General features: G+C 42.2%; 1 protein-coding gene across 1 annotated transcript in view; it reads left to right on the plus strand.

Moving 5' to 3' along the window:
* SATB2 (SATB homeobox 2) overlaps nt 1-24821 on the plus strand; it is a 125124-nt gene that overhangs the window by 65996 nt on the left and 34307 nt on the right. Inside the window, exons 6-8 of the mRNA XM_084208876.1 lie at nt 8557-9029; nt 19673-19885; nt 24451-24606. Coding sequence (XP_084065002.1) covers nt 8557-9029; nt 19673-19885; nt 24451-24606 — 842 coding nt within the window. The remainder of the gene's footprint in view (nt 1-8556; nt 9030-19672; nt 19886-24450; nt 24607-24821) is intronic.

Below are 24821 nucleotides of genomic sequence, written 5' to 3' on the forward strand. Positions count from 1 at the left end.
TTAATTATGTTTAAACCTGCCTCAGTGAAGAATCAGAGATCCCCCTTTTTTACTAAAGAAGACATACTAATAAATGACAACTATAGACCAATGGCTTATTTCAGTGGTTCTCAAGCTGCCTTTCTCCTTCCCAGTCCCACGGGGATGCTTCTGCCAGTCTGAGAAATGCTTGTCTGATTTCTCTAGAAGCTGAACCTGCTGAAGCTGGGAGAAGGCATTTAACATTGTTGAAATGCAGGATTTTAATTATAATAATTAATAATTGTTTAATTATAATAATAATTGTTTAAAAGGTTTGCATTGGTTTTAAATTTGATTAACAAATAGATACAGGAATAAAACCAACACTTTGTAAGTAACTATATATGTGTGTGTGTGTGTGTGTATATATGTATATATGTATGGAGAGAGGTATTCCAGAACTGAATCACTTAATCATGCAATTCAGGTAATTCTCAAGGGATCAAACTTGTACTAGTTACCTATTTCAGTCCCAGTGTTCTGGGTTCATAGCATTTAAAATATTTTTTAGCTCTCTTTCTCAATAGATATTTCACTTCAAAGTGTCATGCTTTCTATTTTTATCAGAAGGACTATCACTGTATCACAATTCTTTCACAACTGAAAATCTTAACTGGTGTGAATATTTTCTTTTTGCCTGATGACACAACTTAGTTCAGTGGGAGGAAGTTAGAAAGGCAGTGGGAAGAAATAAATACATTGTGGACTTAAAATTAAAAAGACATACTTTTTTTGTCTGCGTATGAAGAATATGTCATCTTTGCTCCTGCCATCAGTGTCTGTCAAAATATAGCTTTCTGTGGATGTGAGTTTTGAGACTGTGGCTGTCTCAAAGTTTTTGTGGAATGATGAGGCTTTTCAGTTTAAAGGAGGAGGCCTCAATTATTTCTTTTTCAACAGATCAAGAATGTAAGAAAAAGCTTTCATAGCTTCCTTAAATTGAGAATCTGCTTTGGCTCCTCTTTCATTTTTCCAATATTACTGATTTGTTGTTTATGTGCTCTTTTATTCTTGAAAGTTTGTTTGCTTACTTCCAATAATGGATAGACTGAGCAATCTGTTTCTCTTTTAATGTGTTTCTAGAGGCCAGTGTAGGTTCAGAGAGGTTAGAAACATGATTTAGAAAGGCTCCCAGCTTTCTTATTTCCAGTCTGAAGGAGCTGAGGATTGCAGCACAGTGATAATGCCAGTGTAAGCCTAGGGAAAACTGTCATCATGTGCTTTGAGGAAGAGTTTTTAATTGTTCCTCTGAAGCAGATGTTGTGGAAGCCTCATGAAAAGGCATACCAGATCTTTCCTGAACAGTGTTTCTGACTTTTAAAAATACCCTTTTTACTGATACATGCATATGTATTTACTTCTGTCTATATAAGTAGAGGGCTTTATATATAGTGTGTATTTATATACATACATCTTAATCTTTTGCAGAAATGTTGAGTTTTTTTAAAGAAGTACATTTCATATCTTCTTTGGATGTTAGTTGTGGCTCTGGCACTAAAGCATTTAGGGTCGGCTGTGGGGCTCTTGACATTACTGTAACTTCCCCTTTGCTTACTTTTATACTCCTTACTGCGTATTCATTTCCCTAAAAACAGGACTTTTCTCACTTTCTTAAATAAAAAAGAAGGAAAATAACATCAGTCACAACAAGCTTGTTAGCATCTAAGCAACATACATGACCTGAAGATCATCACATGGGGACATCCTCTTAGTCAGTGGCCTGCTGTGCTGTTTTATGAGGAGAGTAGTTCATCAGTTGTCACTAGTGATAAGGAAAAAGTGGCCTCTCTCTTTAAATATAAGTTAAAAGTGTCAAGAATCAGCAAGAATTATAGACCCTTGACCGCTGTTTTCCCCACCCACATTAGCATTTTGCATTTCAGCATTGCCCATGATGTTCAGTGCCAGCTTGAGGGGTTTGTGCATGTGTGTTGTTAAAAGCCAAATTAGCAGCTGCCGTGTGTTGCAGGGGTGTATGAATTGTAGCCCTCTTGGCTATTCCTCTCTGTAAAGAGAATTAAAACACACCCTTTGGGTTTATTTCTTTAATTAAAAGTAATTTTTATCAAAGGTAAATGCATGTATGAATCTCAGCTTTGCAGAATGTCTTGCACAAGCTTTGGCTTGTGGCTGTTGTGGGGCAGTGGCTCTCACTGCTCACAGTGCCTGTGCTGTGGCAGGGGATACATGCGATTTGCTGAGTGGCATCTCCTGTGCCTGTGTGTGGCTGGAGCTGCTGCCAGTGCTGCTGTAGGCAACATAGGCCACATGGTAAAGACTGGAAACCCTTCTGTGGAGAAGCTGGTCCAGCCACTTGTCCCGTGTCTTGCTCAAATGATGTCACTGAACGTTTTTTTTTAAATGTCTCCTGTTCCAGTACTGTGCTTTTCTCAGTGAGGACCAGTTGTGTGCTGCAGCCGGGACATCTGCCCTTTTGAATTCTTAGTAAAAAATGGTCATCTCCATTTTTCTAAAAAGAAAACATTTTTTTGTTCTAACCTTTGGAATCTTAATTTTATTTCATATTTTAAAAAATTATTTGTGTGCTGCCAAACAGTGATGTGTTAGCTCAGAAGAAAAGTTATTTTTACAAAGTAAGCATTAGTAAAGATAAGTTTCAAACAGAAGGTCCAAGAGCAGAATGGCATTCTGTTCACTTGAAATACCTGAAGAGTTTGTATCTCTGACTTAATGATGCTTGCGTTCTGTCTCCCTTCGTTCACCATCTCTGACGTTATGAATCAGGAATACACACATATGTATCTCCCAGAGGGATTGCACGATTGCCTGGGTCATCTAGGAGGTTCATACCTCTCACAAGAGATTGGATCTACTGTTAACAATAGTTTGTCAGGACGGGAGATACTTTTATATCAAATGATAACATCAGTCCATCTAAACCAATACTACCTGTGTTTCTGTCAGACTGTTCTAACTGATGATTCTGCTGCTTCTCCTTTTCCATTTCATGTGACCGGTATTCATGGGTTAGAGCAGGTGGTCTAACTAGAATACCTTCAGTATTATGATTTTCTTTGCCAGATGGATCTGGCATGTCCTTTTGACAAACAGTGTTAACATGATTATGAAGAACTGAGTTCATACTTCTGTGTGCCTCTTGAACCTATACAAAAAAACCAAAAACCTAAAAATAAGATGATGATGCTTGTCTTCTGACAGGCATCTTTGGAAGCAGTGCAGTCCAGGAAAAGCCCATGTAAAGAATATGACTTCCTGTGCTTAAGCTCTGGCAGAAGACATGTTAGCATCTCTGTGTTCCAAGGGATGACTTAGAGCTAGTCTTGAGGATAAGGGGTGAGAAGGTCAGCTGCACAAAGAGACTCAGCAGTGTTAGTACACCCTGCTCAGTTTACCTCAGATTGGTGATTGGTGGTTAAAGGCCCACTTTTAATGATGACTCTAAGTAAAAAAAAATAGTGATTTGTGCTTTGGTGGGAACTGAATGGTTTGCAACTCAACAAAGAACAGACAATGGCCTTTCCTGTCTGTTTTCCATTAGGCTTGGATAAAGGCCTTTGCTACCCACAGGCAGCGGCCAAACAATTTCTTATGTGCTCTATAGCTATTTTGAGGTTCTGTGCTGTCCTGCAGGAGTAAGGAGAAAGGTTTTCAAAGTTACAGCTTCTTATCACATCTGCCTCTCTGGTCAACCTGCTTTTCCTCCAGTCCTGAGTGCAGGAACAACTGGCCTAGGCAGAGATCAGGCACTGAAGCCAGTGAATGACTGTGGGTAAATGCAAAGATTAGATGCTGACTGAAAATGAGACTCCTCAGATCAGCCCTTTGCACTGAAGTGGTTAAGTGGGCTGTGATTAAAAGAAATAAGTAATTATCCCAACTACAGATTAAAAGATATGGAATTACCACTTTAAAAGTACCTCCTGTGCTCTGGAGTGGTTCTGTTATTTACCAAGTGGTGGTTCATAATTATGCAGCAGAAGCAAGAGGGCACCCTCTGGGTGTAGTGCAGCAGCCCTGTCTCTCCAGGGTGGAGCTGGTGCTGTGCTTTGTCCCCCAAGCATGGCTCCAAAGTTCAAGTCTTGCTCCAGTGAGCAGGATGGTGCTAAGCCAGGAGAAATTGTGGGAACCTTTCTGTCTCAAGCTTAGTGCAGGGTATACCAGAGTTCACAGAGCTCTCCCGGCTTGGCCATGACCACTGCTAGAAATGGCTTTTATGATCACCAGGTTTTAAATAATAAATAAAACAAAGAAGCAAACTGAAGCACTGGAGAACAACCCTGGGTGGTGACATCCTGTCACAATTGAAGCATGGCAATTCTGCCGGCTAGTAACTTATTACAAAACGTTTCTTTACCAGCTTCTTCTTACTCTGGGGCAAAGTGCCTGTGTGCCTGTGGGACTGAAAAGTTCCGGACGCGCTGGGTCATGGACGCTGGCGGGTCCTCTGTCCCCACTTGCGCTGCAGTGCTGGGAGACGTGTTACACTCTTGCTCTCCCTGCTGCATCCCTTATTGTGCACAGGAATTTGGTTTCCAGTGCTGTCAGTCAATTCAGTGCCACGCATAAGCCCTAAATGCCCCACGGGCTGTTTGTCAGAATGTTCCTATTAACAACTCAGTGCAAATAAAGTGTGAGGGGAAGGGAAGGTGGAGAAATAAATCTTATTTTAAATCTTCTGAGCTGGTTTTATTTTAAATGGAAAGTTGCATGCAGACCACCCCAAGCTATTGTGCTGTGGTCTGCGTCAGCTGCTTGACTGTGCAAGGAAGACTGGGCTAGAGGTTAAGAGCATCACACAGGGGAAGGGTGCACTGAATTCCTTTTGTGCTGGATCCAGGAAGTTTTAACTCAGTATGGAGTTGAAATACATTGACACACATGGTAATCGTTATAGGATGAGAACGGAGTATTCAAATGCAATAATTTGCTGCTCCCATTCTGGGGATTATGTTGGTTTCTGACTCTTGCAGAGGTAGTGACATGTTGTAGGGAGGTATAGAAAAATGAAGGGCAGATGCTATTCTAGAGTGCTCTCAGGGCTAATTGCTGAGCTTAGCACAGTACCTGTTGTCCAGACACAAGTCTCTGCCTACCTAGTGATGGGCTTCAGAAGAGTGGGTGGCTCTGCAGTATGACAGTGCTGTTGTACTTGGTTTAAATAAGCTCTTCAAGCACAGAACTGCAGAATTGTATACCAAGTGAGTGATGCAGAGAGAAAATGAAAACACTGCAATGTCTTTTGCAATGGTCACACCACAGATGGAGGTAGGTAACAGCCTCCTGAACCAGCTTTTATTTAACTACCACAGGCATTGCTAGCAGAAGTAGTTTATCAGCAGTACTTGAATGTAGACAGTACATATCCATGGAACCCCTTCCTTCCCAGTAAGGTCCTGCTGCTCTCTCCTCACATATTTATATTCCAATCAGTTTCAGCTTTATATTCCAATCACTATAGGACTACAAGAGCTCTGAATGTATCCCCTGTAATTGGGTATGAACATGGAAAATGGAGGATACAAATGTAAAAGCCCTGTCTCGGGAAGATCTGAGGCTGAATGGGGTGGCAGAGAAGCTTTGTGGCTCCTGTTTTCCTTTCTTAGAGCATTGCTGGCAAGCTGGCCTGTGTCTCAGGGCAGTGCCACTCTCCATCTCCAGGATGTTTCAGTCTTGCTCCTTTTCAGCCCTGCAGATTTGGTAACAAATCCATAGTTACCAAAGAACAACAGGGAATCAGATACAGGCAGTGTGTTAAAGAAGGAAAGAGTCTTGAGGAGTTGAGTAATGCACATTTTTTCCATTCAGCGTAACTGCTAATGGTAACCTTTTATTACTAAAGTGGTCAAAGTGACTAGAATCTGGTTTGTTTATAGGGAGTACATGCGTGGCTGCATAGTCTAATGTGATCAAAAAAGGAAACTGATAATAAGGGAAAAATATACCTATGGAAGCAAGTCAGGTGATGTTTCTGTGTAATTCCAAGTAGCACTGCAGAGATTAACAGCCTGGCAGCCTTTTCATCTTAAACTTTATTTTTATAGGGGTTTATAACTTGGCATTGAAGTCAAGAGTGGGTGGAAACTTGGCAAATGTGGTTCAGCCCAGAAAGTGAATGTTATTTATATTTATTTCTCACCAAGTTTTCAAAAACACTTGGTTACTGTTTTTATGTTCTAACAAGTAATAATTTGTTGGTTTCAGTGACTTATTCTCCGTGTGCTCCTCAAACTACAAATAGTTCAGAACTTTTTCAGCTCTTCTGAAACTTCTAGCGGAAGGACTCTTTATTTTTAGTGATGTAGCAGGATGCTCCAAGTATTTCATTGCACTGAGCAACAGCTTTATTCTACTTACACCTGCCAAGTAGCTATTGTACCTTTGGACTAATTGCACTTGGCTAGCAACAGTGTGTATTTAATGGCATTACTCAGGTGCAGGCTTAGTGCAGAGAGGCCGAGGAGGCAATGGTATTGCCATGTTGGCTCTGAATCATCTGTGTTGCAGAACGTGGTCTGAGGCTGTCACAAAGCAGTCCCTCTTCAGTCCCCTGCCCACACCTCTGTATTGATGATGGGTCCATCCCTGGAATTAGCACTACTCCTGTTGCATATTTCACATTGATTTCGTGTCTGTTCCTGAAGTGGGATAGAGCTTTCTATGCCTCATTTCAGGGAGGCCTTCTGACATCATGAGGAGCAGCTTTTGAATAGGGATTTTCAGTATTTTCAGCAAGATGAAATATTGCATTATGTATCTGAGAGCATGTGAGGAACACAGCAAAATGGTCGTTTGCTGACAATAATATTTGTGTATCCCACATTTTGCATTGCCTTTCATAGTTGAAATACAAGTAAACACTTACTTAGAAATTCAGTTGGGTTTAAATGTTAGGTTTTGTGGAAAAGTGGAATTAATAGCTTTCTTAGTAATGAATTTTTATTTTGAATTTTTAAAGCAATTGTTTAATAGAATGCTAAAGATTTTGCAGTGTTTTCCTTTTAAAGAATGGGAAGAATGAGTTAAAATTTTTTACAAGGAAATTCTGGCTATTAATTCACCTAGTTGTAAAATTCAGTACTTATGATGTTCCAGAGTGGCAGTTCTAAAAATAGTAACTGTGTGTATGTACGTGTTCAGGGCATGACCCTCTCTGCCTTAGATTAGCTCTGGAAGGTGAAAAGAGCTGTCTTTCTATTTAGAAGAAAAGAGAGCAAGTCATCAGTAAGCTGTCATTCTGAGTATTAACTGTGTAAAGCTTCAAAGCTTTATATAGATTAGGTTTTTAAAAAGAGTTCAAAACCTCATGCTGTTGTTAATCATTACACAAGTTATAACAGTATTATGACCTTTCTGAAATAAATCCTATCTTCTTACTTGCTGAGACCAATACAGGGATGAAGTAGTGGTTTTCTATGATGACATATTTCTAAACACTTATATATCAGATCAATATAGAAATGCCTATTCAATTGTGCTTAGGGAGACTTATGGAATCTGCAGAAGTCCCTTTACCTACTGTAAAAGAACTTCTGATTGCTTAAAATTACCTGGGTAGGAGTTATATTTATGCACTTGCTAAACTTAATTTCCTATTTCAAATGGTACTTTTAGAGAAAATTTAATTTTGTGATGTGTGCATTTAGTTTTGCAGTTACCTGAAAAGGTACTGTGATATTGCTGACATAAGATATTTAACAGGGACAATGCACATCAGTATATAAAACTAGAGTATATGCATTTAGTGTGTACTGTTTTAATTTCTTGTAATGTGATGTCACTTATAGATCACTGTTGTGCTACACAAAGTTTTTTTGAAGAGAGTGAAGGTCCTTTCTTTCAAGTGGGCATTTGTGCAAAGTGCTTTAAAGTTTCTGGACAAATTTATGGCTATGAGGCTTTGGCTATAGGAACCGTAGCTTCAAACTTTTCTCGTGTAAATTTCACTGTTTTGTAATATGCTTTCACACAACCAACATGAGGTTGCAGTGGTGCACCTGGCTCAGCTGTGGTACCAGAAAGGTTTATCCACACCACAGTGTGAGGTAGAGTTTATGTGGAAAAGATAATAGTTGCCAAGTTTGTAATGAGAAGCAGTGCCATGAGCTGCACAGGGAATGGCCTTGTTTCCATTCAGTTTGTGTGAGTGGATACCAATTTGAGTTTCTTTCCTTTACCTACATTCCAGGGATTCTGAAACACTGACCACTTTTAAAGGTTAATCAATTTGCTGTGACAGATTCAAATGTTAGTAACGGTATAAATTGAAGTGTCCAAGCTTTTTTCCTTTTAGGAAAGGAGGCTGGGGAGGATACCTGCTGTTGGTTTATAGGGAGTCTTCATGAGCTGTGGATGAAACCTGGGAAGTCTGAAAGAATGTTAATTATTCTTGTTGCTTTTACTTTGTGTTTCTTTTGCTTATGTTTCTATGATACTTCTATGCAATCGTAGACTTACAAAGTAAAGCAGGTGCTGTTGTGTGCAGTCACCTGCAATATAATCCTTGCCCTAAGTGCAAACTGAAATGACAGCAAGCTAATTTTTCTCTTTTAACAGTGGAAAGAGTGGAAAGAGAAAACCTTTCAGACTATTGTGTTCTTGGTCAACGTCCCATGCACTTACCAAATATCAACCAGCTGGCAACTTTGGGAAAATCTAATGAACAGTCTCCTCATGGCCAAATTCACCACAGTACTCCAATCCGAAACCAAGTGCCAACGATGCAAACCATGATAAACCCTGGGCTCCTGTCTCCTCAGCTCAGTCCACAGCTGGTGAGGCAGCAGATAGCCATGGCCCATCTGATAAACCAGCAGATTGCTGTCAGCCGACTGTTGGCTCACCAGCACCCACAGGCTATCAACCAGCAGTTCTTGAATCATCCACCCATCCCTAGAGCTGTCAAACCAGAGCCATCAAATTCATCGGTGGAAGTCTCTCCAGATATTTACCAGCAAGTCAGAGATGAGCTGAAGAGAGCCAGTGTGTCTCAAGCTGTCTTTGCAAGAGTAGCATTCAACCGCACACAGGTATCCATTTCTATTCTCTAACCAAGAAGGGGCAAAGCTGTGGCTCTTGCGGGGCTGTACGGTGGTTGCAGGTGAGGGCAGGGGGCGTGCCATAAAAACAGGTCAAGCCACTCTCAGTCTTTTCTCCAGTCTCTTTGTCAGTTTTGCACGAGGCTGTTTCTTCCTGGAACAGCTGTTTGTTTGGCCACTCCTGCACCATTACTTGAGCTTTGCTCTCTAGCAGTCATTCTGCTCATGGGAGTTCTTGGGTGCTCAGAAAGACAGGCCATTTACATTTATCCTGCAGGATACAAGATGTGATCTCTCAATTGTGATATTCTGTAGCAAGGCTTAAGAAATGGAAAGTGGCTTAGTATTCAGTATTGGTACAAATTCCTTTTGCGTAGCTGGAGTGAGATTTGAGGTAAGATTCACCAGCAAAAGAAGAAAAGAGGGAGTGTGTATCTTTAGGAAGTCTGTCCCTTGCCCCATACAGTGCCTTCATCTGTTCTCCTAGATTAATGATTTTCTTTGGCACTGCCATTTTGGAAATGCCATGTTATGAGGGAACTAATTAAAGTATGGAGTGCATTTTATTACTTCCCTTCTTCCATTAAATTCATAAGATGGCTGCACTCAAAAAAACACTTGAGTTCTGGGGTTAGCCTTGAGGATATCAAATGAAAACTACATAGGAATGTATGAGTGTTTCCTCTTTAAAATGCTGCTTTTAATTTGGAAAAGCTTTTCATCCCTCTGGGATCATAACCTGTTGTATATAAAGCCTGGTATAATCAAGGTGGATGGTATTGACAGAATGACATATTCTGAACTGGAGCGGGAGGTCAGCAATAACATTGCCGGTGAGGGTTTTGTCACTGTCAAGGAACAAGAAATTCTCCTTTAGCCACACTGGGATAGCTGGACTGGTAATGCCCAAGACTGCTGTTAAATTAAAGGCTCATTCCCCAACAAGAAAGGTATTACTTGCTTCTTAGCCCTCCATCTAAGTAAATTGATGTACCTCCTGATTCCAGAACAGGCAAGTCTTACAGCATCCACAGAAGATTTGCTCATCTCACAAGTGTTTTGTTAGTCCATAATGCCCTAATACAGAAGACCAGCGGTCTTATATACAGTGCATCATGTCCCCAGGAGCCATCCCTGTAGCAAAAGAGTGTAGGTACACATATTTCTATATCCTCAGCTGTTAATTCCAACTCAAATCAAGCTCCCCTTACATCAGGAGCTGTTCAGGGTGTTAAGAAGAGGGGCTCAGGCAGTCAGTATTGCTCTGCATAATAGAAGGTGTGGGATATTCCCACACATCTCTGGTAAAAGGCACTTGGAGTGGAAATTCAAGTCTGCTTTCACCTTCTTGCATCCCCCATGCTGCCTCTGAGTTACAGAGGCGTGTGTTTCTCTCTAGAAAGGTTTGGATTTGTTGCATTTTACAAAAGTGCCAGCATTGGAAACTGGAGGTCTGTTGTTTCTCCTGATGTTACCAAATAATAGATGCTGTGTGCCAGCCAGCTAATAATGGCATTAATCACTGCATTACGGGCCACTGCCTAATTTTCCTTCATGGTAGATCTGTGGTGCACATTAGCCTATAATTAAGTATAGCTTCATGAAATATGTACTGTGAGGCTTGTTTAATAGATAAACTATTCTCTAATTTATTTTAAAGTCCAATGACCTACATACTCAATGCTGAAAAGCCCCTTCTTACTAACATTATTTCTCCCCTGAGACCTTCCATCTGAGCAAATCTGTTAAATGAAGTAAAGGAAGCTTTGATCCAAACTAGGCTAAATCCATCGGAACAAGTGGCTGACACTTGTATGTGTGTGAGACGAGAACGTGAGGAGGGTCAGAAGATGGAGAGATGAAATTTTATGGTTTGTGAACCATCCAAATCTTCCTCTTGAAGTTGGACAGCAATATTTGCTTATACCTGTGGCCATGTTGTCTGCACACGTGAAAACAAGCACTTCAGGCTGTGACAAATTTTGTACATTTCCTACATACACAGACTGTAGAGGGCAAGAAGGTATTAGTGCACAGAGGGAGCTGATGTCTCTCCTTGGTCTCAAACAGTGCAGTGAAGGCAAAAGGCTGTCAGTACAGTGCAGTACTGGTCCAGTGCAGGCTGGAGTTCTCAAAAAATGCCTACTTGGCTGAAGCCTGCATTGTCTTAACATCAGGATAACTTCCAGGTGGTGGGTGGCCCCTGAAAACATGCATTGGCCAGTGGAGATAATCTGAAATGGGAGGCAGGACAAGGGGCCTAGTGGCCAAGGCTATGAACTTCTTCCTGGAGAATACACACATGGAGTTTGGCCCATCTTCGGAGCAGAGTCCTTGTACCATCCTGCAGTTTATTGTCTCCTAATATAGCCTTCAGATTGCAACCAAAAGGTTGTAATAACCAGAACTTGCTTATTGCAGGTTGTAATGTTTTGATAAATTGGTAGGTGATGTTGGTTACAGGAAAAAGTAGGACAAAGACGACTGTTTTAAAGGAAATGCATGAAAATGCACCTTGTGCTTTGCTGGAAAGCTTTTCAGCATATCTGGAGGGGTTGAAGTGATCCCACTCTTCAAAATGCAAACTGGAAAATAGGTAATTTGAATCCTGTTCTGCATAAAGAAAATGAACATATTATTCTTGTCCTCGTTTGCTCAGCATTCCTCTTTGCTGCAGGCTCTTGGAGCTGTAGTCAGGACGGTTTATTGGGCTCTTCGTAAAGAGTCCAGACAATTTAAATCACTTGATCAGTGAACTGCTGCTCTCCTTGGGAGCGCCCAGTGGCCTGCAAAGCCTACAGACTGGAAGAGGCTTGGTTTCAGTTTGTATCTTTCTCTTTTTTCAAGCATCTTTTTTTTTTGCCAATGTGATACAATAGCCAAAACTAGTAAAATGTTTGGGCGAGTGGCCAGTGCTTGTTTTAACTGAACAGCCTCTGAAACTGGAAATATTATTGAATCTGAGGCTTTTTAAATGAAGTCATCGTGGGGTCAGATACAAAGAGATCTGGATAAAAACACCATCGTGTCCAGGCTGCTTGTAACTTTCTTCCCGAAGAGCACTGCTCCCTCCTTCCTACCCTGAGCAGCTCCATGTGGGAGTGTTGGCTTCCCAGCCTGCAGATGGGAAAGCAGCACACACCCAGCTCAGCTCCTGCCTGGGTAGCTGACGCCAACCACGTTTCTTTGGATTAAAGGAAGTGACAGCCTGAGGAGGAGGAAATTCCACCAGCTTCAGATGTAGTGAAGTTTATGATGAAATCAGCTGCATTGATCCTCCACGGTCAAGGGATTTGGTCACACCTTGGCTGCAGGTGTGGGTTGAGGCATAGAGGAACATGGGATTGATGCTGGGTGTTGCCCCAACTTCTGGTGGAACTGCAGGCAAGTCCAGGGTTCCGCAATGAGGAAGAAGGAAATAGCTCTTATATGTGCTCTAAACCTTCTTATAGGTGCTCCAAACCCTCTTATAGGTGACCAGTGACACCTTTGTGGGCATACAAAAGTCTCATTGGTCACCTATAAGAGGGTTTGGGGGCTCTGACAGCAGGAGTGTGGTTGCTAAGGAAGTAAGGCTGTGGGTTGTAACTCCTTGTTTTAATTTTGCTTTCTTTGGCAAAATTCCCTCAAAGGAGTGGGTTCAGAAGAGAGTCCTCTACAAGGCATTAAGATCAGAAATATGGTTTGTTGAAATAACTGACTCTTCCACCTCTATTTGCTTGTGAGCCAAATCCTGGAAAGAATTCCTTTTGCAAATAATTTTCCCTTTAACTCAAATGAGAGGAACACAAGGAGCTTTAATTCTCTGCCTGGTATCTAGTGAGACAGTCATGCTGCATTCATCGCTATGGTGTCTGCCCCATTGTGCACAGACTTTCAATTAGCCAGGCTTCTGGTTTGGGGTTTTGGGGGGAGTTTTTGTTGGTTTTTATCCTCATAGAAAACTCTCTGTTATAGCATGAAACCCTTTCATGCTGCCTGCTTGTTTTATTCTTGGGTGTAATGTGGCACAAGCAGTGTTCTGTTGTACTCTCAGGAAAGAAGGCAGTCTATAAGGGGAAGTGCTTACTTTAATAAATTGCAGATTTTTGGTACATGGGATATTTGTTCCAACAGTGGGTTTTGCACTGCCCAAAATTTCAGTTTCAATTAACTTAATTGTATTCAATAGGCTGAATGAAAAGATCTTAAGTAGCATGTGAGTCAGGCTTTCAGAATGAGTGCTTGTAGGAGGTGGCTGTTGCCTGCTCAGCTGATGCACAGGAGTCCTGAGCCTTGGAAGCAAAGGCACAGATCTACAGTGTGCACAAGCTGCGTGTCTTTGCTCATTTCCCAGCATATTTCAGGATAAAGGTCTGACATGCATGTCATATAAATGGTGGCACTTTGTGGATGCAGGTGGTCGGTCTTTCTCTGCCTCCTTTTCCTCATACATCCACATTCAGATCCGCATGCACATCCTGTCTTCCCTCATAAAAACAGATACCATAATAAAAAAGAGGCTTTATTAAACTAATGCAATAAAGCAGTTTTCTTTGAGGATTTAAACACTTCATTTTTAATAATAAAAATCAAATTGTCATTGTTGCACCCTGTATAAGTTTTATTCAAATCAGCCACTAAATGCTTTGTGCCTAAGCAGCTCTCTCCTGAGATGTATGTATTTTAGCATTAGTTAAATGAGTTTAAGAACAAGGCTCATACTCTGGCTGTAGGCACTGAATCTGGAGATCAGAAGATTTCTTCTAAATGAAGGACTGATGTGATGTGTACACCGAAGTGTACTGGGTGACTGACTGTTGGTCTCCCATTCACGGAGAGTTAGTCTCAGAGTCCAAGTTCTGAGGTTTGTAAAACTGATACAAATGTAGCACCACACATTTTGACTATTGAGAAAGAAGAGCTGGTCAGGAAACAGGGTACAAAAACACTTTTGCCTGGTGGAAACGGTGATATAATGGATACAAAGGTGCTTGGTTTGGCTAACCACTCAAAATTTTCCACTGATTATCTAAAGCAATTTTGTTCAGCAAAATTGGACTGGACACATTGCCAGGATAAGCATTTCTGATAGACTTCCAGCACTTCTGCTTCATATCCTAGCTGGAATTAGGAAGAGATGCAAGGGAATGGAAACAAAGCAGTGAGCATTTGAAAAGGAGCTTGAGTCCCAAGAAGCCTACAAGTGCTTCATATAGAGGCTCTTGGCGAATGCTGTATACTTAGAGGCAAAGAGAGGTATTTCAGAATTGCTGAATGTATCTTGTTCAGCCCAGAATACAATACTGAAGGTGAGACCTGGAAGTAAATGCAGAGAGGCAGAGAGATATCATGGTAAAATCCTGCCTTGACGTGAGAAAAACACAGCGGGTGGAAATGCTTTATTCCTTGAAGGGTTGGGAGAAGCCAGTGCTTCTGCTTCAGAGCTCCTGGACTGACCTGCTGTCTCCAGCTTGCAACTGCAAGTAGCAGACAGCTGTAAATATAAATGGTCATTTTAGCCTGGCAAAATCAAGTTTGTTTTTGTATGCTCAAGGTACAATTACGATGTAGTTTGGTAGCAATGTGTAGCTAACCACTGGTTCCCTGGGTACTGCCTTCCATGCTGGAAACAGACGTTGTGTGCTGAGAGGGGACAGGTTGACATCACTGACCTCTAAAATCCAGATGTTGAAATAGAATAAATCTCTACGTTTTCTCATCCTGCTCAGGGTCACATCTATCCCTGATGGAAAGCAGAATAGCTTTTCTATTGAGACTTGTCAGTGTAAGTGCAGGGCTTAAAAGTACTTGGAACTTTAAGCCCTGCAGAAGCAATATTTTTCTGGTATTTCAGCATTTTCTCTGTTGCTCTTGGCCATAGCTGAAGTATGGAGAGGCACAAATAGACTGAAAGTCTGAAAAAGTGTTTATGCTTTTTCAGTCTTTCATATATATAATTTCCTTATGCAGAACATATAAACTGAGGTTTAGCACATTAGTTGGGTTTATTTAAATTTTTGCCTTGGCCAGTGTTTTGATTGTCCAAAGCCTGTTCTGAACCTCTTCAGCATTAGTGCCTGGTTTTGTAGTCAGATGGTTTAGGTTGGTAAGAGGGAGAGCATGACTTCCATCCATGTCATTGAACGTGATGTGCATGAGGCCCTGTCCAGTGCTGGGGAGTCTCTGCTGCCCCGTGGCCGTGGGCATGGAGGACACAAGTCCTCAACTCATGTGGGCTGCACTCCAGCAGCACAGCCTTGCCCCCAGCCAGATTGCTTTTCAAAAGTTCCTGTTGCAAAATTGTCCTGCCTTTGGTCACTGGTAGTGCAGTCTGCTGTCCCACTGAGATCTCACTGCCACCCTTTCCAGGCCTGAGCAGCAGCCCTTTGGGAAGAGGGCACAGAGGCTTTACTTACCTTCTGTGTGCTTTGGTCAAGCCTGTGTTTGTCTCAGAGGCTGTTCAGTTGGTCCACTGGGTGTTGGACTCACATGGAATAACATTCGCTCTACATTGCACTGCATCATCTCTCAGAAACTGCTTAAAAAAAAGATTATGTGCCAGTGAGGTTTGGGTTGTTTGTCCTGGAAATGCTGTAGTTAATAAAAATAAAAGAAGTTCACAAATGGGGTTTCATAGAAAAATGCAAAGCAAATCCCTGTGACAGTGACTTTGCTGGCCTGAGGGGACTGCGTTTCAGCTAGTTTGAAAAAACATGGTCAAAATTACTCCTGCCTTAAATAGATTCAGTGACTTTTTTGTTTTGATTGGACATGTGCTTTTTTTCTCCACCACAGGTATTATTTTCTTAAAGTCAATTATGGATCCAGTGTGTAATTTTAAAAATAGTGCAAGTTCCAAGGGTAAACCAGGCTGTGCAGAGCCCTTGTCTTAGGGTGATCACACCCCTCGTTTGCAAGCACAGCCTGTGTGAATATTAAACTTCATCAGTTGCCTCTTCAGCAGCCGGTTTGTAAATGATGCAGAGGAGTGGAAAAGCAAAGATATTATCAAGCTGCATGTCCTAAAGTGTATCCTGGGAGCTGTGTTCTATGTAAAAGATCTCTTTAGCTATTTAAAGTTATACTGACACTTTCTAGTCCTTGAAGATGATCTTCTACGTTTGCAGAGTTGGTTACTCTGCAAACTGCCAATTTTTTTATTTTTATTTTTTAATATGTGAGATGTAAGTAAGTCGGAATGAGCTAATTTAGCCAATGGAATTTTATAAGAAATCTATGAATGCTGTGGGTTTCCCTCCCTCACCTCCTCCAGTAGAAACATAATTTGGAGAAATGAAAACAGTCTCTGGCTGGCTTTAGGGCTTTCTCAAAAATAGAAACAGTAGGGTTTGTCTGGCTGGGCCAGTTTCCTCACCACACACCTGGTGTATATCACTTTAAAAAATACATTATGCCTCATTAAATTACAATTAAATGAAATCATGATCATTTGTTTTTCTGGAAGGAAGATGTTTTGCATATTGAAAGCCTAATTTGTTGCAGGTGACAAAAAGGCTGAACAGATTATTTAATATCACTTTATTTTTTATAATGTTGCTCACTGGTTAGTTTGCGTATACTTCAGTAGCTCAGAATTATATTATTGTCAACGTTATTGCTCTCAAGACACTTTATTTTATTATCCTTCCCTATCACTCAGGTATCTGCTGCTGCTGTTTACCGCTGTTGTTTATCTTCAGCTGCAGGAGGACACGAGATTTGTCCCTCATGAGTCAGTTTTCTTATTAACTCTCCTGCTGTTTACATGGTTCCTAAGCTGCCAAAGCACTTAGAGGAGCTGCAGGAAAACTCTCTTGGCAGCCAGATTTCCTACCTGTGGGCCTGGAGTGGGGCACAGGGAGCAGGGCTCAGCCCTGCTAGCAGCTGCTGTGTCATGGTGCTGGGGAAGCATCGAGTCCCCCCTGGAGCAGGTGCCTGCCTTTGGATGAGAGGCTCCCAGCCTGCTGATGGAACAGGCATGCTGCAAAATGCTGCTGCATCTCTGTAGCGGCTCAGGCTGAGACCCTCATGGGAGCAGGAGTGCAGGCACCAAATTTACCGCGTGAAAAGATGTTTGTGGTGATAAATCAGAGCCTGCAAGCACAAGGGTTGGTATCTTAGGCACTGAGATACATCTTAGTGCTATGAACATGCCACTTGTACCTGTGAGCCTCTGATTTACATACAAAGTCAATGACTGCATGGAAAAGTAATTGCTGGCATGCTTTCACATATGTTTCTGCTCTCCATTTTTGAAATTGGACCATAAATTTAGTGAGGCTAAAATGGGAGGGAGAAAAAAACTGTTTCAGAGTCAGCTCCAGTAGCTTTCAGGTCCCTTTCTCTCATACTAAATTCATTAATTTTTTAAGTTGAGTTTTTCTTTCAAAAATAAGTCTTTTATACATATCTTTCAAAGACACAGGGAATTAGAAATTTAGAGAATCAATGGAACCAATACTTCCTTTATTTACTTCATTTAAAGAATTTTTCACTGACTTTAGGGGAAATTTTAAACAGGACTTGCATTGGTCTTGGAATTATGCAGGTTGCGGCTTGAAGCTCCTGTATGTACTTTTTTGGTTAACCTCCCCCAGCCTATCAGCTTTTGAAACTTTAGAAAGCTTTTCAAAATGTCCTTAACTTCTCTGAGAGGTGGTAAACCCTGAAGAAGGAGCCAGGCATGAGCATGCAGTGGTGTTGAGGTCACACAAGATACCAGAGGACAGCCCAGCACTGCTTGTTCCCAGAGAGCAGACCTTTTTCACTGGCCAGCTTCTCTCTCACATCCCACTTCTGGGTGGTGCTAACCATGCTTCCATTCCCAGCTCCACTCCTTCTGGTGCCCACACTGATCATCGCAGAAAAATGTAATTGGGACTGTGTCAGCTTGATTATGTAGATATGGAGCTGAAAAGATGGAGCCTATCTTCAGGTTGTGTGTGGAGCTTGCTTAGAGCGCTTGTGGTATAAACTCTGTTGAAGTAGAGGTTTCACATGTGTGTTTTAGTATAGGTGTTTAATAGCAGATAAATGCAGGTACAGGTACGTCATATGTTGGTCAGTTGGTTTTGACAGGAAGACTGGTAAATAAGGTCAATATATACTAAAAATGTTGGTGTTTAGTTAATTAGCCAATTGTAGCGACAGTGCTTTTAGCAAGGCTCTTTGAAGGAGGCTGTCTGATATGGAAGAAAATAAATGAAAACTAAATATTACAGGGCTTGGGGTATGTGGCTGCTTTCTAGTAACATTTTTCTGAGAAGAAAGGAGTAAGCCTTGCCTGTCCTTGGACCCTTGCCTGGGTCCTGGCTGTGAACTAACTGCAAAACACCGATGTCAGCAGCCACAGTGGGGCCGTGTTGGGACCTGCAGGGTCCCTGTGCTGCTGAACTGCTCCTCTCCCAAAGCAGGCCAAGGTGAGCCCTCCAGCTCCCACTGGGATATCACAGGGCTTCTGTGGCCAGCGTTCCTGGGAGCAGCAGCGCAGGCTGTGGGTGACAGGAGGGGAGCAGGAACGGTGTCAGATGGCTCAGGGAAGCAGATTGGCAGAATAGCCTTTTGAAATAGTGAGCACAATTGCATGTTAACAGTAAGATATCATTTTAATATGTTACCTTAAGATGTAAGTAGCCTTGATGGACAGAAATGCCCCCTCTCTGCTTCCTTGCACCCCAGTACATTAAAACAGGTGTAGTTCAGAAATTTGCTGTTCCTGCTATTTGGAATGAAGTCCCAGTTTGTGAAGTGTCGGCTACGAAGGGGTGCCTGGGAGAAGCTGGTGGCACACGCTGTGTCCTTGGTAGTTTCTGTGGGCCCTGATCCTGTGTGCTGGGCCTTTAACTTTTAGATAATCCGTGGAACTATTGGGTGCGAGTGCGTACTCTTACACATAAATTTAATCCCATCATTAAGACTCTTTTAATGATATTTTCATGTCTCAAATTATTTTATTTTTTTTACTCTTTATTTTTAAAAATTGCTGTGTAATGGCTTTTGTAAAAACTAGATTAATATGGTGTTCATTCACAGTTGCAATGTGAAGCCTGTGGTATTTTAAAATGAGGCATGACAGAATGGGTTAAATCCTTAAAGCTAGATTCTAAGGTTTTATTATTGATTCATTTTTCTCCTTTCAGAAATGATTGTCCAAACTGAAATGAGCGGACTGTAACATCAAAACCCAGCCAAACATTTTTCTTTATAAACCTCCTGCACTGTTTAAATGTCAAAACTAAATTTACCAACCTTGGCAGATTTGTCAAAGATGAACAGGATTGCCAAGCGTTCCCAGCTTCAAGTAAAAAGAGAAAAAGAGAGAGAGAGAGATCTAACAGCTCCTAAAATATTTGCAGCAAGCACCTGGTGATAACTGCAATTTTTTCTAACCAGTGCACCTTCCTTCTTATCCAGCATCTCCATACTCAGAAGCTTAATACTGTGCCAGAATAGGACAGTCCCAAAATATACCCCAGCCCCCAGAAGACAAACACTTTCCTACAAAATATCCCCTCAGGGAGAGCCCATGAGATTCTGATGTAGATTCTCAGTATTGCAACCCAGCTGGTTACACTAAACAAATTTTTAAAAACCAAAGAAACCCATCAACGCATGACTGGCTTTTTTTTTTTTTTTTTTTTTTTTTTTACCAGGGTTTGTTGTCAGAGATCCTGCGTAAAGAAGAAGACCCTAGGACAGCTTCCCAGTCCCTCCTTGTAAACTTACGGGCAATGCAGAATTTCCTCAACTTGCCTGACGCGGAGCGGGATCGTATCTATCAGGATGAGAGAGAGAGGAGTATGAACCCAAATGTGAGCATGGTGTCTTCAGCTGCCAGCAGCCCAAGCTCCTCCAGAACACCCCAGGTAAGATGCAATCCCTTACTACCTGTTTCTTGTCTAGATAATTCTGGGAAAGGAGTTTCTTTCCACCCTTGCCGTGTCTGTTGCTGCCCTTGCCCAAATGAGTTGTGGAAAATCTTTTGTAAGGTTTTGGAGTGGCTGTTAAGAGACATTTAGTGGATGTCAGCAAGACACGGTGATGATCATTCTATCTTTAATCAATGCCATAAGGCAAAAGAGTCTGTAACGTTAGTGCCTGAAGAGTGCATGTGGGCATTGTATACAGGCTGTTGATATATGTCCATTAAATGGCTATTATAGAATATATTATGGAAAGACAGTGCATGTAGATTTTTAGCTGTGTCGATTACCTTCTTCAGAGCACAGGGAATTTTTGGGCTTCTGGTTCATATATGTTGCCATAAAAGTGTCTAGTGAACTGAGGTTGATAGTGCATTAGATAGATGTTGTTTGAAAATACTGTGCTCCATATTCTGTATAGGAAAGTATGGTCCCTGCATTAGAGGTTTTTACAAGTAAATGTTGCAGGTGCAGAAAGTGGAGATGGACAGTGTGCTGGGAAGGAAGACGATGCTTACAGCTCCCAAGCAGCTGTTATCTCATTCACTTAACTGCATGTGTTTATTAATGTGCAGTTGCCGCCCACTCTTCCCTGGGTAGGTTGTTCTTTGCACTAGGAGCAAGCATCCACAAACTACACTGTAATAGTCATCCCCCCCTTGTACCAGGCTGATGCAGTCCCACACATGTATGCTGCAAGGTGAGGGTGCTTGTACAGGGCTGCTGATGAATTCCTGTCATGACATTTGCCTGACTTGAGTCTGAAGTTTCTAACAGTACAGATATGACATGATGTGTCAGTTCTAGCACTTAACTGATCTTTAGTAAATGGGCCCATGTAACCCTTCTAATAATATCAATGATCACTTCTCATTGAATTCTCTAGTCACAGCTGCTAAAAGTAGGTAAGCAAGCAAGCAAACAGTGCTGGGGGAAGTGAAGTTTTACATTCAAACTGACCATCCTTAGAGAAGGTGTGTTGATTTTGTAGAAACTGTTGAGGTTGTTTAGTTTAACCCAGACATGTAGGTGCACTTCACCGAATATGTGATGTAAAGAACTGTTTTCACTGAAAGCAAGCTTATGCTGACAACCCAAATTTAACACTGAATTTTCATTACATGGGAAACTCTTTGTATGCTCCTTATCTTTTTTAGTTAACTTTTGGTGAAAATAAATATATATAGAGACTTTAATAGTGGGTACACTATTTTACTATTTAAATAGTGTGGCCACTTTCTGCACTGGTATTGATTCATTAAAGAATTAGCTTACTCCTGCTTACATTTATTGCAATAGGTTTTGTACTAGAATCAAGCACCAAAAGAAAATTGAGAGTTTAGACACAATCTGGTGAGAAAAAAAATGGGATCTCTTGCCCCATTTTGTTCCTGTGTTGAAATATGCCACTTTCCCATGTTCTAGCCACAGCTAGAACATGATTTAAAATAATGGAATTTTTTGCCTGTCTGTGTAAGAGCTAAATGTTGCTAGAAAACCGTAGTCTAGAAGTATAAACCAGCATATATTTGCCTTGTTTCAGCTCGAAGAGTCCAATAGAATTTTGTGAGGTTTTTGATCAGCAAAAGCAGCACACAAAGGTTTGTGTACCCAGTGTTTGCGTTGTGCCCGCTGTGTAACATTTCCCCAGCCCTCAGAGGGCCAGCACCAGTCAGCACAGGTGCTGTTTTGACAACTTGGACACCTCTGCAAATGAGGCTCTTCCCAGCTCCCGGGCAGGCAGCACGGCTACTGCGCTTCCCCATATGCCTGCTCTTAGTTCTGATGAGACAAATGCCGTCCTCGCAGGCAGCGCGGCGCTTCCAGCGGCAGCAGCTCCCCAGGCAGATCCCTTACCTACCCTGGAACGGGGTGCTCTGGGGCAGCAGTGGTAGGAGCTGTACCAGCCTTGCAGGAACTGTGTCAGTGTGCCAGAGAAGGTGATGGAATGGCAATTGGAAACATGGTTTCCATAGATACCGATACCCTGCGATACCCTGCGGCAAGGCTTTTGGGATTGAGTGTGCTGGGTAGGAGAGGAATGGCAGATACCTGTGGAAGTGCTCGTGCTGGGGCTGTCATGCAGGCAGGTGTAACCCAGCTCAGCTCTCCCTGAGCTGGGCCAGCCCCAAGCCAGCCCCAAGCCACCCTTTTGTGATATCCCTAGCTCAGGACCTGCCTCAAGGGGAGAACAAGAGATTGATCCAGAAAATGGGGTACAGTTGCTGTGGGGAAGATGCTCTAAGCTGTTGGGAGTTGTTGTGTGCACACAGAATCCCAACAGTAAGGGGCTAGGTTGCAGTGCTCTGGTACTGTGGTTGCAAACACTTTTTCTTTTTTCCCCCACTGTTGGCAATAAGATGTTTCAATACTGTCAAACTCCTTCTTAATATCAAGCTTTGAATCTAGACTTCTAACATTAAATACTTTATTTTACTGACTTTTAGTTGGTATTTGTCCTTCCTATTTTGGTGATAAAATAAAAAAGCAGCTTTCAGGGTGTGCAGGGCAGGCTTTTTCCTGATATCTGGCTGTGGACCTAGAAGTGTAGGAGACCCATGCAGGATGGAGTTATATTTTAAATCTTTCTTTTACATGCTAATTTTGTTCTTCTCGGATCTCAGACATCCATAACAGCCTTTGAGGCCATGATGACCCCAGCTGCTGTGCTAGCCAAAGGCTCCAGTGCCTGGGAAGACTTTTTTATATCCAACTCTCCATTAAATCAGTCCTGACAGACTTGGACAGTCCTTTTCCTTTCCATGAACTCTGTTGTTTTCTTACATTTCCCACAATTGCCCTAACTCTCACCTGTCTGTAAACATTAAATTTCAGAGCAGGGTGTCCCTGTCAGTCCCTGTGTACCAGGGTGTCCCATGCACTGTACCCAGCTCATGCCCTGTGGATGGGCAGTGCTTTAGCCCTGGCCTCCTGGAGTATGGTGGCTGTGCTCTGCCCCGGCTGCATGGGGCTGGCCTCAGGGAACAGGAAAATCTTACACCCTTTCTCTGTGTGTCCTGCCTATGACAAGCAGGGAGCAAGCCCAGAGCAGTGCCTGCTGAGCCTGGAAAGGGAGAAGACACAGGTTAGGCTTTATCTGGAAGTCGTAAGGAAGAGTGATTAGTCTAGTGTGTTGTCTTGACTGATTTTGGCTCCATTATTAATGTGGCCTCCATACAGAAGAGATGTCAGGAAGAAGAAGATTTGGAGGACAACAAAACAGAAGAAGTTCAGAAGGTTTGGTTTTGCCTAGTTAACCTTCCTGTTAACAAATAAACATGTCTGCCTAGTTAAAAATTAACATTAGATGTACTCTAGCAGACTTCCACTCTGACACAAAAACGGGATCCATCTGAAAAGGTTCATAATTGGGCCAAATATGAGGATGTATGGGTGGTTTGGGTCTGTTGGGAAGTATGAGCTTTGCCATTTAGGTTGTGTGCTTTCCTAAGACCTCTACGTCTCAAGACAAAACAGAGATTTTATATCAGTAACCTACATTTCCCTTAAAAGGTTAAGGGGTGCAGTGAACAGCCCCGGTATCTCTCCTCTTTGTGCCCAGGAAAGTAAATGAGATCTGTCTCGAAGGGGCAGCTGGTGCTGGGAGCGCTCAGTGAGCAGCACACTGCCCTCGCTCCCTTGCCTGCCGGTGCATCCTGGGGACCATCAGTCCAAGGGGCTTTAATATGGACATCCCGTATCAGTCTTCTGAGCTGTATTGATAGAAGCCTTGCAGGGGTAGTCCAGCCCAGGGAAAGCACTGGCAGCGTCCGTTATTGTCCTTCATTTGTCACAGAAGCTGATGGGAAATCATTCAATTAAAAGGAGTGCAGTGGAATACACAAAATCTCAATATGAGTTTAGGAGAATGAGGGCAGCACATCAAAAGCATGCCAAAGCCCAGCTTTATGAAATGATTTTTTTTCATTTCCACTGATTTCCTAGGTGAAATTAGGTGACTGTCTGGCTAGCATAATGATGATAAGGCTGGGAAACCATACGTACTCAAGTGACATACGTATAGTTTTAATAAAGGATGAGGGAGACTTGAGAGAGTGCATTAAATTGAGTAATAATTTATTATTTAGAGACCTCTACCCATTTACTCATTTTTTCTGGGAGAATTGGCTCTTCCTCCAAGGTGTAGGCCACTTCTAGAGAGAGGGGGAGAAGGTAGAGCCTGGTGGCTGCGCTGCAGTAGCTGGCTGGCAAAGCCAATGTCATTGTGTGCCTGCAGCCCAGTGCCCCAGCTACCTATCTTCTTGTTGAGCTGCTCAATAAACATGCAGGGAGAGGGGGAGGCTTGACAGGGCCTTGCATGTCCTATAGGAATGCACTGCAATTATTTCCAATCACAATTAACCTGATTAGAATAATGGACAGGAAGTGTCCCTCTGTAGCTAATGCAGTTTGGCATCAGCTGACTGAAATCCTTTGATAATTTCTGCACAGATGGCTGGGCTGAAAGCAGCACTTTTTTAATTATTATTTTCATGGTCTCTTGGTAGGCCAAAACCTCGACACCAACAACAGACCTCCCCATTAAGGCGGACAGTGCCAACGTCAACATCACAGCTGCCATTTATGATGAGATCCAACAGGAGATGAAAAGGGCCAAGGTATCTCAAGCTCTGTTTGCCAAAGTGGCTGCCAATAAAAGTCAGGTGAGTGGTATAGCGAATTTCATTGTTGTGGGGCTTTCTGGGGTTTTGTTTTTAAAGCAAGCTCTGGGTTTGGGACAAGATCCATCTCTTCCTCCCACCAACAAAATTACATCTGTTCCTAGAATAATAATAATTTTCATCTCTGGGGAACCTGTCGTGTTTTGCTTTTGCCTGCTTAAGTGGTTTGCTTTTTCCTTTTAAAAGAGGCTGAGGGA

Source organism: Fringilla coelebs, assembly GCF_963513975.1.
Source record: "Fringilla coelebs genome assembly, chromosome: 7".
In the NCBI taxonomy this organism is placed as follows: domain Eukaryota; kingdom Metazoa; phylum Chordata; class Aves; order Passeriformes; family Fringillidae; genus Fringilla; species Fringilla coelebs.